The sequence below is a fragment of the Squalius cephalus genome (genome assembly GCF_949319135.1).
Source record: "Squalius cephalus genome assembly, chromosome: 17".
NCBI classification, from domain to species: Eukaryota; Metazoa; Chordata; class Actinopteri; order Cypriniformes; family Leuciscidae; genus Squalius; species Squalius cephalus.
In genome coordinates this window covers 13726814-13740884 of record NC_137138.1, presented here as the reverse complement: position 1 = coordinate 13740884, position 14071 = coordinate 13726814, and the positions used below count along the sequence as shown (strand labels likewise).

At 40.5% G+C, this 14071-nt stretch overlaps 1 protein-coding gene across 1 annotated transcript in view; it reads left to right on the top strand.

The window, feature by feature from the left end:
• Positions 1-14071, top strand: part of dnai1.2 (dynein, axonemal, intermediate chain 1, paralog 2) — a 29773-nt gene that overhangs the window by 3346 nt on the left and 12356 nt on the right. Inside the window, exons 12-14 of the mRNA XM_079848041.1 lie at positions 850-939; positions 1024-1105; positions 2614-2690. Coding sequence (XP_079704167.1) covers positions 850-939; positions 1024-1105; positions 2614-2690 — 249 coding nt within the window. The remainder of the gene's footprint in view (positions 1-849; positions 940-1023; positions 1106-2613; positions 2691-14071) is intronic.

The window sequence follows — 14071 nt, the reverse complement described above, 5'->3', positions numbered from 1 at the left end:
TAGCATAAACTTATCCTCTAAAACGTTATGGAAGTTACTTGGCCCTGGAATTCACAGACACATTTAACAAGAGGCTTATAGAGCTTTGCTGTTAATGCTAAGTGTACACAATGCTCTGTCGTACTCTTGTTAATCAGGAAATTGCCAAATGATACAATTTAGTTGAAAACTATCTACCGGTATTCCCTTTTTTGCAAACAGTAGAACACAGCCATTTTAAAAACTGCTTGGCACACACCTTATATATGATGTAACAAAACAGCAAATATCTATAAATAATATAATGAGTGTGGTTACATACAATAAGTATAGACCTAAGGTGAACATTTTAAGAACATGTCTGTTTGTGTGTGTCCAATTTTTTTTCCCATGGTAAGGGTGACCTTTGCATGGAATTGCCCATTTATGGTTGCATAATGGTTACACAATATACACTATTTTTGAAGCTACTGTTCAAATGTTTAGGATCAGTTAGATTTTGAACTTTCAATTCATCAAAGAATACTTCCACAAAAATATTAAGTAGTACAACTGTTTCCAACATTAATTATATTTCCACCAAATCAGTATATTAAAATGATTTCAGAAGGATCATGTGATGCTGGAGACTGGAATAGTGGCTATTAATGGCTGTTTCATATTTTTCATAATTTCATAATATTATAGTTTTACTGTATTTTTGATTAAATAAATATAGCCTTGGTGAGCATAAGAGGCTTCTTTCAAAAACAATAAAATATCTTACCGACCCCAAACTTTTGAATGTTAGTGCACTTAAAAATAGATACAGATTTTTATCCAGCGCTTGTTGTGGGATTTAGTTTTTGTGTTTCATTGTCTTCATTATAGGTGAAGTGGCAGAAAGACGATTTGGACAGTAATCACAACTTCATCTCTGTGTCCGCTGATGGACGAGTGGTATCTTGGACTCTGGTAAAGGTACAGAAGGAAATATCTAATAGTTGATTCTAAAACAAGTCATTTTTGTAAGAGGTTAATTGATGCCAATCATTTGGATTTCAGCATGAACTAGTCTTCACAGACATCATCAAACTCCCAGCCACGGACAAAGTTCCTGATGACCTTAAGGATGTCATTGCTACAGGTATGAACCACATTACACCAGACATTACACCTTTTAAGTGTTTAATACATTCATTCTTCTTCACACAACCAATTTGAGGACAATTATGTTGATAAAAAATGTGATGATGATGTGAGAGGGGTTTTTCTCTCAGTATAAGGACAAAGGCTGTGCTATATGTTGTGCCTTCAACCCCTTCAGCTGTGACTATATTTACAATTTAGTACAAGAAATGTAATCACAGACACAGAAATCAGCAATAATTCACTAATTTTATGCACATAATATTAGATGTTAAGATGTTTTTCCCACCGGCCTGCACATTAGCATTTACATTTTGTATGACAGTGCTTCATTCATGGTGATATTTCGCCTGCTGAGATAATAATTCAATTTCACCATGAAAAGAATGTAAATGACTTAAGTTAAATGTTTGAATCTGGTTTTAGCTTCTCATCAGTTCCATTTATTTTCAGATTGTTTTTTAGAAATTAGACAGAACAGAAAGAAACTGTTAAAATGGCGAATTGAATAAACTAGTGCAAAATGCCTGTGCAAAATCAGTTTTTGTGTGTGTTTTTAGTAATTGTTTGGTTTGGTGTGTTTGAGTGCTCATTGTTACAATTACACAGCAAAAAATCAGTGACATTTTTATTTGTGCATGGTAGAAAGCACACAGTGAACGCTGAGAAAACACTACGCTTGAGCAAACAGTTTGTGAATAGGCTACTACAAATGATGCCCGTGAAAGAGACTGTGAACACATTGAATAGGATATGTTTAGTTGGTGAATACATAGCATAGGCTACTATTACACAGCAGCGATAACTTTAAGTGCACCAGAATGAAATATAATATTCAGAAGTAAACAGCATAGCTGACTTAAAGATTCAGTTAACATCCACAAATGAATAAGCACGTCGATTCAGGGAGCAGTGCAAAGTGCCCGTGCAAAATCAGTTGTTTTTTTTGTTTCTTTTACCGATATATATTTAACAATATCTTTTGCATTTCTAATCCAAACAACGTCAAACTTGGCACTGCACTTACTCATCCCCGTAGCAAGACACCTGTCAAGTTTGAAATCCATCGGACTAACGGTTCTAGAGATGCAAATAACACACAAACACACACTCACACACAGACAGAAAGATGTTCCCGTAATTTATAGATAGATATAATATACAGAAGTAAACAGCGTAGGTGACAGTGAACTCCGAAAAAATGCTACACTTGAGCAAACAGTTTGTGAATAGGTTACTACAAATGATGGCCGTGAATAAAATATAATATTCAGAAGTAAACAGTGTAGCTGACAGATGTTTATGTCAGAATGTTTATTTTTAAACCACAACCTTCTTGGGGCTTCTTTGACCGATACAACCCTCTAATGTCAGAATGTTTATTTTTAAACCACAACCTTCTAAGGCCCCGTCCACACTACTGCCTTTTCGTTTAAAAACGGAGATTAAAAATGGAGATGCATTAATGTATTATCCTCACTGAAGATAATTTGTTTGTGGTTCTAGCTGGAACATCTTTGGACTTTCATAAACAAAAGGACTACCATTTTCTTGTTGCCACTGAAGCTGGAAAGATTCACAAGGTAATTTATATTCCATACATAAATATATATATATATATATATATATATTCCGCATTAACTGTGAACTGTGAACAAATGCCCTGTGAACATCTTGTTCTCTGAAGATCTTCAGTCTTGAGTCATCTCATTATTCTTCTGTGTTTGAATCTGGGAGTAGTACAGTAGCTTGTTGTGTTTGTGGTGGTTGTCTCCCGCTGGGCCGTCACTGTTTATATAATACCCCTGTCCTCAAACAGAGAGGAAGTGTTCTTATTGGCTGTCTGTCTCTGCACCGTTATCACAGCAGAACGGGCGGCACCAGCTAATAACATTCTGTCTCTGTCTCTCTTTCTTTATTTGTATTTTTCACTCTGCCGGCAAGGGGTAGACTAGCATTCAAACTATTCATTTTGACAGGCCAGATAACTTATTTTGTTCTAAATTACAAACATCACATGCAAACACATGTTCTCCTTTTAAATTTCACTCCTACTGACTCCAACATCCCTCCACTTCTACAAAACACACTCACACACGTTTAATTAGCTATCTAAATGGGGACATTCCATAGACTTCTATTGTTTGTTTATACAGTTAGTTACACCCTAACCTTAAAATTAGCATTTTTTATTTTCTGACAATTTTCTGTTAATTCCACTTATCAAACCAGAGGTATTTGCCATGTGCATGAATTACGGAAATAAGGTTCTATGTGGCATGCTAATGCAAAAGCCCTTAAAGCTATACAGACGCTGAAGGATTTATGATTTATCTTCTCCCTGACATTAGCAGACCTTCTCTGTCTGTAAGCAGACTGTGCTATCACACATTCCCACAATGCCCAACTTTAATGAGAGATTTAAGGTCAAAGCACCAAGGCGCACTTTCTACTTTTTGGCCTTCATATAAAAATGGCATGTCTCTACAAAATCCGTTCAGCACAGGTCAACTAAAGCGACTCACTATCAGAACGCTATCTGATGTTGCTTTCTGCTGTATTCTGATACTTACTAAAACCTGCTGTCCTGTTGTACAGCCATGGCAAAAAGTATTGTCAGTGACAAATTTTGTTTTGCAAAGGTCAGTATTTGTAGATAATTTTTTCACATGTTTCAATGGTATACTGGAAAATAATTATAAGCATTTCATAAGTTTTTAAAGCTTTTATTGGCAAAAAAAGAGTCAATATTTACAGTGTTGATTCTTCATCTTTATAACCTCTGCAATTTGCTCTGGCATGCTGAATATCAGCTTCTGGGCCAAATTCTGATTGATGGTGATCCATTCTTGCCTTATTAGCACTTGAATTTGATCACAATTTGTGGGCTTCTGCTTGTCCACTCACTTTTTTGTGGATTGACCACAGATTCTTTGTGGCAGGGGTTCCCAAACTTTTCCATTCCAGGACCAACCTAGACAAGTATAATTTATCTCAAGACCCACCAAAATATTTGAGATTAGAAAAAATGTTTTACATTACTGTAAGCTTAATTTTTAATCAAAAGTTTGATATGACAGAAATCGAGTACTTAATAAAAAATTATATTTTTTTAAATATAGTTTAACTGTAAAATTTCGATATGTCCATAAAAACTGGAAACATGCTCCAGTCTGATTATGATCTGCTATAATCTGTGCTGTGAATGTTGTTGAAATCATTGCGGTGTTCAGCGCAGAAAATGCTCTCATGCTCGTTCTGTGTGTGTATGTAATGGAGGCCAGCTAGTAAGAGCTGTGCGAGTAAACCTCCCTGCCCTGGCCTCAAGAGGCACGCTAGAGGCTGCGATTTTCCATCCTTGTTAGCCTACCATGCCGGAAAACGCCAGTTTGAATCCCGTTAGGAGTCAAGTCAAGTCATCTTCATTTATATAGCGCTTTTAACAATGTAGATTGTTTCAAAGCAGCTTTACAGTGATAATAAAGCAGCCATATCACCCTGTAGCCCAAGACTGGCTGCCCACTGAAGCTAAGCAGGGCTGAGCCTGGTTAGTACCTGGATGGGAGACCTCCTGAGAAAAACCAGGTTGCTGCTGGAAGAGGTGTTAGTGAGGCCAGCAGGGGGTGCTCACCCTCTGGTCTGTGTGGGTCCTAATGCCCCAGTGTAGTGACGGGGACACTATACTGCCAAAAGAGCACCGTCCTTCGAATGAGACGTTAAACCGAGGTCCTGACTCTCTGTGGTCATTAAAAATCCCAGGATGTCCTTCGAAAAAAGAGTAGGGGTGTAATCCCGGCATCCTGGCCAAATTTGCCCCTTGGCCTCTGTCCATCATGGCCTCCTAATCATCCCCATATACTGATTGGCTTCATCACTGTCTCCTCTCCACCAGTAAGCTGGTGTGTGGTGGGCGTTCTGGCGCAATATGGCTGCCGTCGCATCATCCAGGTGGATGCTGCACATTGGTGGTGGTTGAGGAGATTCCCCCTTCTATGTAAAGCGCTTTGAGGTCTCAGAAAAAGCGCTATATAAATGTAACAAATTATTAATAGGAAATTAAAGTAACAGAGATTGTTTTGGCTTTATAGCAGCTTTAGAATAAAGTTAACGTCCCGCTTACATGACGCCGAAAACTCTTAAGTTCTCTCTACGCAAACTTTACAAACGCGAACCTGTGAGAACGCTGATGGCGAGTTCAGTCTATAGGTATGCGTGTTTGAATATATGTGCGCAGGCGTGTAGTCCTTCCATACAAACCAACCCTCAACAAACCACCTGTCTGGCCTTAAAATTTATAATACAGAATTTTCATCGCTTCCGCGTAGCCACGCTAACTGGAATTATCCCGACAATGCTTCATTTGTACAGAGGTAAAGGGAAGGGAAGGTGTCCTTCACAGGGGAGAGACTAGTTGACACTTTAGGACTGCGTTGTCGTCGCGTCCAGGCGCAGGTCCTTCATCAGATCTGGACATGGCCTGGATCTGGCGGACTGCGGTAAACCTCGGGATAAACAGAGAGACTAATATTAGTGTAGACGCCATTCTTCTTAAGATGTAACGAGTAAATCAGGATTTTTGGGAAGTGTTCCTGGTTCCGGCTGACCTAATCTATGCAGCCTAATATTGAATAATAGAAGTCTATAATGTGTTATGTGTATGCTAGGTCAAAGAGATGTGTTTTTAGTCTAGCTTTGAACTGAAAGAGTGTGTCTGCTTCCCGGACAATGTTAGGAAGACTGTTCCAAAGTTTTGGTGCTAAATAAGAAAAGGATCTACCGCCAGCAGTCGATTTTGATATTCTAGTTATTCTCAACTGGCCAGAATTTTGAGATCGCAACAGACGTGAAGGACTATAATGCGTTAAAAGCTTGCTCAAGTACTGCGGAGCTAAACCATTTAGTGCTTTGTAAGTAATCAGCAATATTTAGAAATTTATACAATGTTTGATAGGGAGCCAATGCAGTGTTGACAGAACGGGGTTAATATGGTCATACTTACTGGTTCTGGTAAGAACTCGAGCTGCTGCGTTTTGGACCAGCTGTAATTTGTTTATTAAGCGTGCAGGGCAACCACTCATAAGAGCATTACAATAATCTAGCCTTGATGTCAAGAACGCATGAACTAACTGTTCCGCATTTGTCATTGAGAGCATATTACATAATTTAGATATATTTTTAAGATGGAAAAATGCGGTTTTACAGATACTAGACACGTGACTTTCAAATGAAAGATTGGTATCAAAGAGCACACCCAGGTTCCTAACCGACGACAAAGACTTGACAGAGCAGCCATCAAGTGTTAGACAGTATTCTAGGTTATTACGTGAGGAAGTTTTTTGTCCAATAATTAGAATCTCTGTTTTTTCAGAATTAAGTAGTAGGAAATTACTAGTCATCCAATGTTTTATATCAGCTATGCATTCCGTTAATTTTGTGAATTGGTAAGTCAGGGTGTGAAGAAATATAGAGCTGAGTATCATCAGCATAACAGTGAAAACTAATGCCATGCTTCCTAATGATATCTCCTAAGGGTAGCATTTACAGAGTGAACAGCAACGGCCCTAGTACTGAGCCTTGTGGTACTCCATACTGAACTTTTGATCGATATGACATCTCTTCATTTACTGCTACAAAAAGGAACGGTGCGAGTAGAACCGGATGGGTTACATTGGTGCCGTGACCCGGATGGGAGTAAGGTTTAGGGGGGTGAGTGTAATGGAGGCCAGCTAGTAAGAGCTGTGCCAGTAAACCTCCCTGCCCTGGCCTCAAGAGGCACACTAGCGACTGACTCTAGAGGCTGCCATTTTCCGTCCTTGTCAGTGCGCCCGCCTCCCATGCCGGAAAACGGCAGTTTGAATCCCGTTTGGAGCGGTGCGAGTAGAACCGGAAGGGTTTCATGTACATGTGAAATACTTTTTACAGACAGTTTCCATATGTGTTTGTAGGTAGCCAAATGCACACTAAGGAACGAAACGACACACTAATTGTGATTGGAGTTACTTCTACTTGTCATTAAAAATGTGGACCGAGCCACTTAATAATGAGTCACTCTGAGACCCTGAAAACACTGCTATTACAAGTCGCACACCTGTGTCTCAAAACACGCAGCTGAAAATCGCACTAAGCAATATCACAATTTCTATTTAATGTTGGTATATCATGCAGCCCTAGACTAGGGCTAAAACCTCAACTGTTTGTGTGTGTGTCAATCACGGAAACGTAAATTTAGCTGCAGCCAAGAGACTTTGCGCGACCCAACTTTTCCCACTCTGCAACCCACAATTTGAAAACCCCTGCTCTATGGAATTAAGAGCCCGGCACTCCCTTGGATGAAAAGCAACCCCACACACGGATGGTCACTAATTCTAATTCACTGTTGGGATGACACTGGACTCATGGTAGGATTCACCTTTTCTTCTCTGTTCGAGAAGATGTGCCTCCGCCCTTGCTTACTGCTCCGCACTTTGCTCTATCGCTTTTACATTTTATCTCCTATATTTTTATATTTTATTTCCTTTTATCACCTAATTTTAACTTCAGCAAATCAGCACAGTGCTCATACGACAAAGTTTGGATTACTACAAAAACGCAGAATTCTTTTACCCGACCAGCTTATATTCCGGGAAAGGAAAACACAACTGCCTACAAGGATAAGAGAAAATGCCTCTTCTGGTTCAAGAACCTACTTGCTGCACCAACTGCCACAGACTTTTACAAAGCATTGCAGTTCTTGAAACAAAGTTACTTACGGGACCACCAAACCAGACGGAGCACACAACAGAGCTTCGTCATGGACACCCTCAGCATACCAGTGAGTCCCATGAAACTAGTGCTCCTCGACAGGTAGAGAAACAAGCCGATCGACTTACAAATCGATGGCACAAACAGGGAGCGAGACCCAAAGGCACTCGAGACATCAGATTGTCACGAGCATCACATATTGCCACAGTAGCATCCTCTACCCCAGATACAGCTCTGACAAGGATTGCAAACACTGGTCTCCTATCACCGCCTATACATCTTGTGAACAGATTTGAAGTACTAATGAATGTAAATGAGGAATCCCCAAACGTGATGAATGTGATCGAAAACAGACTGAATGGGCCAGTAGCTAACACTGATGCTAACTGGCGCTCAAGGTCGAGCAGACAGCGGCACTCAGCTCAGAGCGTAGCCGAGCCCAGGACTCTGATAGTGGGGGACTCCATAATCAGAAACATTAGCTGCAGGGATACAACTATGTGCTGCCTTCCACAAGCAACAACTTCTGATATAAACAGAGAACTTCAGAACATTCTGATGAAACATAAGACTGCAAATCGACTCATCATTCATGTGGGGAAGAATGATATTCATAAAGAGCAGTCAGAACTCCTTAAGAAGGATTTCAATTAACTTTTTGAAACACTTAAAAGACTGAAAGTTCAAACATTCATCAGTGGACCACTACCAGCAAGAGGAACAAACAGGTTTTCACGGTTGCTTGGGCTAAATACATGGCTGCAAAAAAACTGCAATATAAAAGGAGTAAACTTCATTGACAATTTCAATCTTTTCTGGAGTCAGAGACAACTTTTTCATTGGGATGGCCATCACCCAAACAAACTTGGTTCAAGAGTGTTAAAGGACAATATCTACTTCTCCCTCAATCATCCTTCTGCAGTGTGTGCCAATCCACTCAATCTGAACGGCACACACACACCTGGACACAGTATGAATGACCACAGGACTTCACTTCAGCAGCAAAATGGACATGCGGTTGACATATCACACAAGGACAATGATAACACCACTCCGCCACAACAACCTCTGCTCACGGACTCAATCTCAGCTGAGCCCTGCCCACAGAGCTCACCACAGACAGACATATTAGAACTGCTCGAAGATTCAGCACCCAAGGACGACTTCCTGGAAAACAGCCAGGGAAGCATATCACAGCCTCCGATAACACCAGAGCAACAGGCCCTTTCACCAGACACTTTTCCCCTCTCTCCAGCATCGCCACTTCTGTGCTTCTCACAGAAAATGGAAGAACTGGTGTATGCTGGAACCAAACTATCCCACTCTTTTGCTGCAAGCCCCCAGATACCAACCAAGCCCCCAGATACCAACCAAAAAACGACAGGCACCGCTACCACCAAAGCCTGCGGGCCCAGCTCGCCCTCCCCCTCCTGTGAGAGCTCTTCGGCCTCTGCCACAACGCCAGGACCCACACCCTCCTCCATCTGCTCGAGGTGAACCAAAAACAACTGATACCAGCCCTCAGTGATATGTGTTGGGTCCCCGCTATGATAACAGTAACTTTCTCAAATGTTTACAGAACAAGCGGGAACCCAGTGTGCCTGTATCTTTCTCTATTGCTGTTCTATTACAAGATAGAAAGTCTAAGGCCTTAAATAGCCGTACAGCAAACCCAACTAATCTGGTGCCTATTACACGTCAAACTAAGATTGATGTGGGGACAAAAAGTAAGACTATTAAGTTAGCACTTTTAAACATTCGTTCACTTAAAAATAAATCACTTCTAGTCAACGACTTAATAACCACAAACAACCTGGATTTTATGCTTCTAAATGAAACCTGGCTAGAAGACAGCTGCAGTGCAACAATCCTCAATGAAACAGCCCCTCCTAACTTTACTTTTATGAGTGTCTGCAGAGCTGTTAAGAGAGGTGGGGGTCTAGCTGCTCTTTTTAAAGATATCTATCAATGTAAGCAAATATCATTTGGGAATTACCCTTCTTTCGAATATCTGGGTATTGTGCTAAAAGGTGCTCCACGCATTTTACTTATCATTATTTACAGGCCTCCAAAATACTCTCCAGCCTTTGCTGAGGACTTTACAGAACTGTTATCAACAATTACCTCAGAGTTTGACTGTTTTGCCATTGCTGGAGATTTTAACATCCACATAGATAGTGCAGAAAACAATATGGCAAAAGAAATCAAAACTGTTTTAAAAACTTTTGATCTGACTCAGCATGTACATGGACCCACACACAATCGTGGGCACACTCTAGATTTACTTATCAGTAAGGGTCTAAACATTTCACTGATTGTTATTAAGGATGTAGCACTGTCTGATCATTTCTGAATTTTCTTTGATATATTGATCTCTCCTGCCACTGAAGCTAGATCTGTGTCTGTCAAGAAGAGATGCTTAAATGAGAACACTAGTGTACTATTTATGAAGGCTATATCCTTAACACCAAGCATATCTGCAGACTCTGTTGATTTTCTCCTTGATTCTTTTAACTCAAAAGTTAAAAGTGTAATTGATGATATTGCTCCTGTGAAAGTCAGGAAGAAGAGTGGCAGACAAAAAGCACCTTGGAGAAACTCAACAGCAGTGCAAAATATGAAAAGACAATGTAGAAAAGCAGAGCGCATGTGGCGGAAGACAAAACTTGTAGTCCATTATAACATCTACAAAGACAGCCTTCATGCTTTCAATATGGAACTAGGCAAAGCTAGACAGACTTTCTTCTCAAATATTATAAACAGCCATTTAAACAACACACGCACTCTTTTTGCTACTGTAGAGAGACTGACAAACCCCCCAAGCCAGATTCCCAGTGAAATGCTCTCAGACAACAAGTGCAGTGAGTTTGCTTCTTTCTTCTCTGAGAAAATCAATAATATCAGAAAGGTGATCAGCACATCCTTGAGTTGCACTGAGGTCAGACAGATCAGACCACCTGAGAAAGTAGTCACTATGTCTGATTTCAAAGAAATTGATGGCAAAATTTTGGAAGAAACCGTACAGCACCTTAAAACATCAACCTGCGCCCTTGACACACTTCCCACATCTTTTTTCAAAAGTGTGTTAAACAGTTTAGAAGCAGATCTTCTAGAAGTGGTAAATGCCTCACTTCTCTCTGGGAGTTTTCCAAACTCCCTGAAAACTGCAGTTGTCAAGCCCCTCCTGAAAAAGAGCAATATGGATAAGACCATATTAAGCAACTATAGACCGATCTCAAATCTTCCTTTCATAGGCAAGATCATTGAAAAAGTTGTCTTCAATCAGCTGAACAAATTCTTGAGCTTGAATGGATCCTTTGACAATTTTCAATCTGGTTTCCGACCGCACCACAGCACAGAGACAGCGCTCATAAAGATAATAAACGATATTCGCTTAAATACTGATACAGGCAAATTATCAGTGCTGGTACTACTCGACCTCAGTGCTGCATTTGACACTGTCGATCATAACATACTTCTTGACAGGCTGGAAAACTGGGTGGGGCTTTCTGGGATAGTCCTAAAATGGTTCAGGTCATACTTAGATGGGAGATGTTATAATGTGAGTATAGGAGACCATAAGTCTGAGTGGACATCCATGACATGTGGAGTCCCTCAAGGCTCAATTCTTGCGCCACTCCTGTTCAACCTGTACAGTATATGCTCCCAATGAGCCAAATAATGAGAAAGAACCAAATTGCTCACCACAGCTATGCAGACGACACACAGATCTACTTAGCCCTATCGCCTAATGACTACAGCCCCATTGACTCCCTGTGCCAATGCATTGATGAAGTCAACAGTTGGATGTGTCAAAACTTTCTTCAGTTAAACAAAGACAAAACTGAAGTCATTGCGTTTGGAAACAAAGATGAAGTTCTCAAGGTGAACGCATACCTTCACTCTAGGGGTCAAACAACTAAACATCAAGTCAGGAATCTTGGTGTGACACTAGAGTCAGACCTTAGTTTCAGTAGTCATGTCAAAGCAATAACTAAATCAGCATACTATCATCTCAAAAATATTGCAAGAATAAGATGCTTTGTTTCCAGACAAGACTTAGAGAAACTTGTTCATGCTTTCATCACCAGCAGGGTGGATTATTGTAATGGACTCCTCACTGGCCTTCCCAAAAAGACCATAAGACAGTTGCAGCTCATACAGAACGCTGCCGCCAGGATTCTGAGCAGAACCAGAAAATATGAACATATCACACCAGTCCTCAGGTCTTTACACTGGCTCCCAGTTAAATTTAGGATTGATTTTAAAGTATTATTACTGGTATATAAATCATTCAATGGCCTAGGACCTCAATATATTGCAGATATGCTCACTGAATATAAACCCAACATATCACTCAGATCATTAGGATCATATCAGCTAGAAATACCAAGGGTTCACTCTAAGCATGGCGAGTCTGCTTTTAGCTATTATGCCAGCCGCAGCTGGAACCAGCTTCCAGAGGACATCAGATGTGCTCATACAGTAGTCACATTCAAATCCAGACTCAAAACACTTCTGTTTAGCTATGCATTTACTGAATGAGCACTGTGCCGCTGTTCGTCCGACTGTTTGTACTGTACTGTATTTTATTTTATTTTTCTAAACTGTTTTAATTATTCTTATTTCTTTTTATTATTTTAATTTCTTCTATGTAAAGCACTTTGAATTGCCATTGTGTATGAAATGTGCTATATAAATAAACTTGCCTTGCCTTGCCTCAGGACAATCGATTTTTTCCAGATGTACCAAACAGTCGGAAGGGGGCTTCATCAGAGAAAATATCTTTGCACCAGTCTTCTGCTGTCCAATCCTAGTACTTCTGCAGAATTTCAGTTTATCCTTGATTTTTGTCTTGTAGAGAAGTTAGCTGCCCTTCTTGACACCAGACTGTTGTCCAAAAGTCTTCGCCTCACTGTGCATGCAGATGCACTCACACCTACCTGCTACTAATACTGAGCAAGCTCTACACTGGTGGTGACATAATTTCGTTGCTGAAACCTCAGGAGGAGACGATTCTTGTTCCTGGTGGACACTCTAGGGGCCCTAGCCAAGCGTGACGCAAGTGTTTTTTGCTAGTTTCAGCCCAACGCAGTTATCATTTTCACGTCCTGCGCCACATTGTTTAAATAGCAAATGCATTTGCGCCTATTTATGCGCCCATGGGCGACTTTGGGCGTGCTGGTCTGAAAACGAGGTGTGTTCAGGCGCATTGTTGGCGCAATGCTATTTTGAGGCAACTGAAATAGACTGCGCCATTGACCAACAAAAACCTGATCTAAAGTCAATGGCACAATATTTTTTTTGTTATTTAAGGAGCGTGTTAGTAATGTGCACAAAACACAAACTAGCCAAATATTAAAAATAAAAGGATTACAATGTAAAAGATTAATATTGTGTACATAAAGATATGGTGGAATTCAGCTTGTCCCATAGATGGTCTGCTTGCGCGCTCTAACCTTGTCCACAAGCAGATCCGTTTGCGCTCTGGAGACGCGTTCAGTCAGCAAATTTTGTCATGTAAATAGCAATCCGCCAAGGCGCGAGCGCAACTGGCTTTTAAAGGGAATGGGAGATGATACTCTGGTTGGTTTATTTCACGTTACGCCCAAAACACACCCATTACTCATTAAGAGAATAGGGATAACCCTTTTAAACCATGCGCCGCGCGTGGCACATTTTTCTTGTCGTTAAACTAGCAAAAGTGGATTTGGACTCACCCTAAGTGGAATTGCGACCTGCGCTTTAGACCATGCACTTAGATAGTTGAAATAGGGCCCTATGACGTCCAGACGCCTTCCTCACTGCAGTTGAACCTCTCTCCTTGAAGTTCTTGATGAGTGCAATATTCTTTGCAGCAACGTTCTTTAAGGTGCAATATTCTTTGCAGCAATTTCCTTGAATGTTAGGCCTTTTTGATGCACACAACTGAAGATGCAAACTTTGCAAAACACACAATTTATGTCACTGCCAAAACTTTTAGAGGCCATTGTAAAACAGTAACAACTGCTCTGGTTTGGGCATATTGTTAGGAAGTATCATGATTTACTAAGAAATGTATGGCCAGTTACATTGGTACATGGTTGGCGCTTGGCAGATTGTCAGAAAAAGCAGAAAACATTGTTTAAGAAATAGAAGTTGAATCCAAAACCCAAAGAAAGTACTGCTGCTGATCATACCAGCTCTGTTGTGATGGTATAGTTCTCCACTAAAGGGGATACTA